This window comes from Orycteropus afer, unplaced genomic scaffold, assembly GCF_000298275.1.
Source record: "Orycteropus afer afer isolate SDZICR_OR568_19922 unplaced genomic scaffold, OryAfe1.0 scaffold00622, whole genome shotgun sequence".
NCBI classification, from domain to species: Eukaryota; Metazoa; Chordata; class Mammalia; order Tubulidentata; family Orycteropodidae; genus Orycteropus; species Orycteropus afer.
This window is the reverse complement of record NW_006922209.1, coordinates 413,869-418,405: the sequence shown is the minus strand read 5'-3', so window position 1 is coordinate 418,405 and position 4,537 is coordinate 413,869. Positions and strand designations below refer to the sequence as shown.

At 42.7% G+C, this 4,537-nt stretch overlaps 1 protein-coding gene across 1 annotated transcript in view; it reads right to left on the bottom strand.

Moving 5' to 3' along the window:
- Positions 1 to 4,537, bottom strand: part of LOC103210530 (membrane-spanning 4-domains subfamily A member 6A-like) — a 17,662-nt gene that overhangs the window by 1,859 nt on the left and 11,266 nt on the right. The window contains exons 4-5 of the mRNA XM_042783058.1: positions 3,286 to 3,477; positions 978 to 1,079 (exon numbers count right to left, since the gene is read on the bottom strand). Coding sequence (XP_042638992.1) covers positions 978 to 1,079; positions 3,286 to 3,477 — 294 coding nt within the window. The remainder of the gene's footprint in view (positions 1 to 977; positions 1,080 to 3,285; positions 3,478 to 4,537) is intronic.

Genomic DNA, 4,537 nt, shown 5'->3' with positions numbered 1-4,537 from the left:
AAACAACAACAACAACATATAGGACTCAGCAGTCCCAAGGGAACATTTAAAAAAATTTCAATACATGTATCGCAAATAATACCTTGTGTTTTTGTAGCTGCTTTGCCTATGATCCTAGACAATGCTGCTCTGTTGCATTTTTTTCTGGCTCAGCTTCCCAGATTGAGCAATGCTTAAGCCCCAGGTATTTTACGATGTCAAAATATGACTTTTGGTGCCGTATCCAACATTCAACTAAAAATCCCTGTACCTTGATTGGAGTCCCTGAGTGGAGCAAAGGCTGCTTGGCTGCTGACCAAAATGTTGTAGCTTGAGTTTACCCAGAGATACCTGGGAAGAAAGGCCTCACTATCTATTTCAAATAAATAAATAACCAGCACTGCAAACCCTATAAGGCACTGTATAACTCTGACACACATGAGGTCACCATGAGTTGGAACTGATTTTGGCAATTGATTTTTGTTGTTTGTGTGTTTCTGATATCTTCTTACTTTCTAGTTCTGTTCTTTTCAAATCATCATAAAATTTGTCTTTTGCTGTTGTTATCTGTAAGAACTTCCTTGTCGACATCATCCAGTGTGGAATGCAACCATCCTTCTCCAAGCCTTCCTAATGAATGATCTCGTACAGTGGCATTTAGTCTTGAATCTGTAGTCCAGCTGCTTAAGTTTCTGGATTTTATTGTTTGCTAAAAGGGGTTTCATTTTATTTTGCCTGCTTCTCCTTTAGCCAAAGAATTATTAATCAAATCATGGATCTAGCAGATTCTTTGTCTTAAACTGATGTGCTAGTAAGTTTCTGTTTCTATTCTAATAAAAAGAGATGTACAGGAAGGAAAAAGTAAATAACCACTCTCATGTGTAGCTAACTCATGACCAGACAACTCTTCCTTCTGCCACTCTTGTTGACAGAGTTCAACACAGCCCAGAAGTTGAGGTCCACCGGGCACAGCTCGATGAGGCCACCAGCATACTCACCTCCGGGAAGTCAGAGTGAGCCGTTTTCCACCAAAGCATGGTAGAAAGCACAGCAAGGCAGAGCTCCAGCACAGAGAATATCAGCATTATAGACAATAGCCCCTGAAAGTCAGGAAACACAAGGTCAGTGGTGCTCAAGATCTGACCCTCACGTCTTGTTAGAAGGTGACTGCATGGGTAAGACTGCCTTATCCATGAGCCCTAGTGGCATAGTGCCTACAGCATTTGACTGCTAACCAGAAAGCTGGTGGTTCAAACCCACCAGCCACTCCTCAGAAGGAAGGTTGGGCAATCTACTTCTGTAGAGATACCGCCTCAGAAACCCAAGGAGGGGTCGTTATGAGTTGAATCGACTTGATGGCAGTGAGGTTTTTTTATTTTTTTAATCCATGAGACTATGAAGTGAGGAAGAGAAAACCACTCACTCCAAGTGTAGTACTTGGGTCAATTCAATGAGCAATTCACGCCATAATCTGGAGAGGAAAGTGGGGGAGACACTAATCAAGTCAGCCTACATTACACACTTGTGTCTTAGGTCTCTGGGACATGGCTGGCTCTGACCATGTTGTTACTCATTGAGGAGCAGAGCAGGTGGAGTAACTAACCTCCAGGACTGAGCAGGACTAGCCTCACCTTGATCGCTGAAGTAGCTTTGTGAGCTTGGGCATGTCTCTCTACTTGTAGCTTCTGTCTCTTCCTTTGTTAAAGGTGCATAGGAGTATTTCCTTCTCAGAGATTGTGAAGGTCCCATAAGGTAGATTGTGCAAGCCCTTGGTAAAAAGTGGGTGTCTTCTATATATCTTAGTCCCTTTGGATGAACTTCCCTGGTCTTTCTTGATGGACACTGTTGTTGTTGTTGTTATGTGCCGTGGAGTTGGCCCCAACACATAGCAACCCCTTCTTGGATTGCCCAACCTTCCTTCCGAGCAGTGGCTGGTGGGTTTGAACCTCCAGCCTTCTGGTTAGCAGTCAAGTGCCTTAGCCACTATGCTACCAGAGCTCCCTGATGGACATTAGAGTTAGAATAATCAAGATAGCAAACTGCCAAAGTTGCTAACAACCCAAATCAACTCAAAAAAATAAATTAATAAAAGCACTCTCTCAAGAGCTTGAGGGTCACCATTTGTGTTCTGAGTTGTCCCTCGTGCTCAGCTATCCACCTAATAGAACAGCAGAGGCAATTTGATTGCACAAATTTTATGGACATACAGGTAAAGAAGAGATGCAACTTACGACATTGTCCCTGAAAACAAGCTCAATAGAAACCCTTTTATTTATAATGTAAAATTACCCCATCATGAATTCATACTTTAACCTCCTGAATTCCTCTCCAGACTCCCCAGGAGGTACTAGCTCTGTCATCTGTTGCTTTGTATTAACTTAATTTGCATATTCCTTTTCTCGTTCTGATATCATTAACTGGGAGAAGCACCTGGAGCTAGCCCTACAAGGAATGGTGTGGAAGCTTGAGCTTTTACCCAGACCTTTCTATTTATCTAGCCATCCTGTGATTGTGCCTTTGGCTGATCTCACAATTAAAGTCAAAATTCCACAACCTCTTTATTTTCATGTCTTTTTTTTTTCTTACTCAGTGTGTTGCTGACCATACATGTGTCCCTTGATGTTCCAACTTAAGACATATTTCTTTTAGCCAAACTTCTTTGCTTTCCTTCCTCCAATAAGATAGAATTCCCTTCCAATCATCACACATTCTCCATCTTCCTATGTTTCTTATCTTCTACTTTTAAAAAGTCTACCTCTGTAAGTTATAACAAATGAGCAAGGTGTTGCTTCTCACCTGATGAGTTCTACTCATCACTGTGACCATTGGAAGGAGTAGGCTTCACTTCCAAACCTCTGCATTCTTCAGTGCTGGGTCTTGTGTCTACTCAGTCAAAGTTAGCACCCTACCACAAACACATAGCAGGTTTCTTTGTTGGCATTTCCTGGTCATGTGGACCTTTCTGCTATCTTTACCTTTCTTAATTCCTTATTCCATACACCAACGTTCTTGGTTTGATGAACCTATATTTTCTGTCTCTAACAAGAGTATCAATTTGATTATTAAGGGTCTCCACCAACAAGAAATTTTAGGTTTTTCATCATCAACTTTATTTCACATTTGGTTTCCAGTTCTACTCAGCACATTTATCTCAGCTGCATCCTCCCCTTTCCTTTACGTAGCCCTGGTCTTCCCCTAGATGCCCGCACTAGAAAGAATAGAAAAGCTTTCAAAAGAAGGGAAAACAAGAAATCAAGACTCTCAGAAACCTCATAAGGTTGGAAGATCCTATCGAAAAATACTTACAGTCAAAATGGTGGTGGCCATGGAGCACTCCATATCATCATGATATCTGTAATATGAGGTTGGCAAAACCTGCATGTCCAACTCACACTGCCAGGAGGCATGGCCCAAAGCAAGCAGGTTGATAAGGAGCAGAATGAGACCCACTACAGCAGATAAACAGCTCAGAATGCTTGCAGTCAGGCTGCTCTGAACCTAAAGGAGAAATGCTGAGTAAGGATCACACCCCATGAACAATAAATGCATCTATTATACCTCCTTTCCAGTGAATTGCAACAATTGGTTTCTTTAGGATGTCTAGGATTGACCATTTATTTCTGTATCCTAGCAAAGTCTCTGAACCTGTAAGGTAAATCCTAGCTGAATAAAGAACTAAATGACATGTTTTCCCAGAGGTAAGACTTTAAGGAGCCCCAGTGATGAATATTTAAGCACTTGGCTGCTAACAAAAAGGTGAATGGTTTGAACTCACCAGCTGCTCCATAAGAGAAAGAATTGTCACAGCCTTGGAAACCCTATGTGGACAACTCTACTCTCTCCTTACAAGGTTGCTACGAGTCAGAATCAACTTGAGGGCAACGGATTTTGCTTTGGTGTCAGCAGGACTTCAGTGAGATGTTCCTCCCCTAAATTCCTCACCCTGAACACACAACAAGGCAGATGGGACTATACCTGCAAAATTCCCCAAAGAGACAAAGATGTCAATGGACCAGCTACAGTTCCTTTCTTGCCCAACTCATTCAGAAACCTCTCATGAAATATTAGCCACACAGAGAAGGCAAATGAGCAGTTCTAGCCCTTGCATACCTGAGCCTGCACAGAAGGGCACACATTTAAAGGTAGTTCTCAGATTCAGGAGAATCCTGGGTTCTGGACAGGTGTGTAGTTGGCCACATCTGTGGCCATGTGTGATAGCTGGAGGCAGAGCTCTAGACTCAGGCCCCCTTCACAAAATACCCGATCTGTTGCCTTCCATCCTATTCGGACTCATGGTGACTCCATATGTTATAGAGTAGAACTGATCTCCACAGAGTTTTCTTGGCTGCGATCTTTATGGAAACAGACTCTTAGGCCTTTCTTCTGTGGTGCTGCTGGGTGGGTTCAAACACACAACCTTGTGGTTGAACACAGACCATTTGCAATACTCAGGGGCCTGTAGACTCAGGCTGCCGTAATGTGTGGGAGGCAGCCTGAGGTAGAAGAGAAGTCTGAACTGCACTCAGAAAACGGAGATCACAGGGTTAACTTTGCCTCT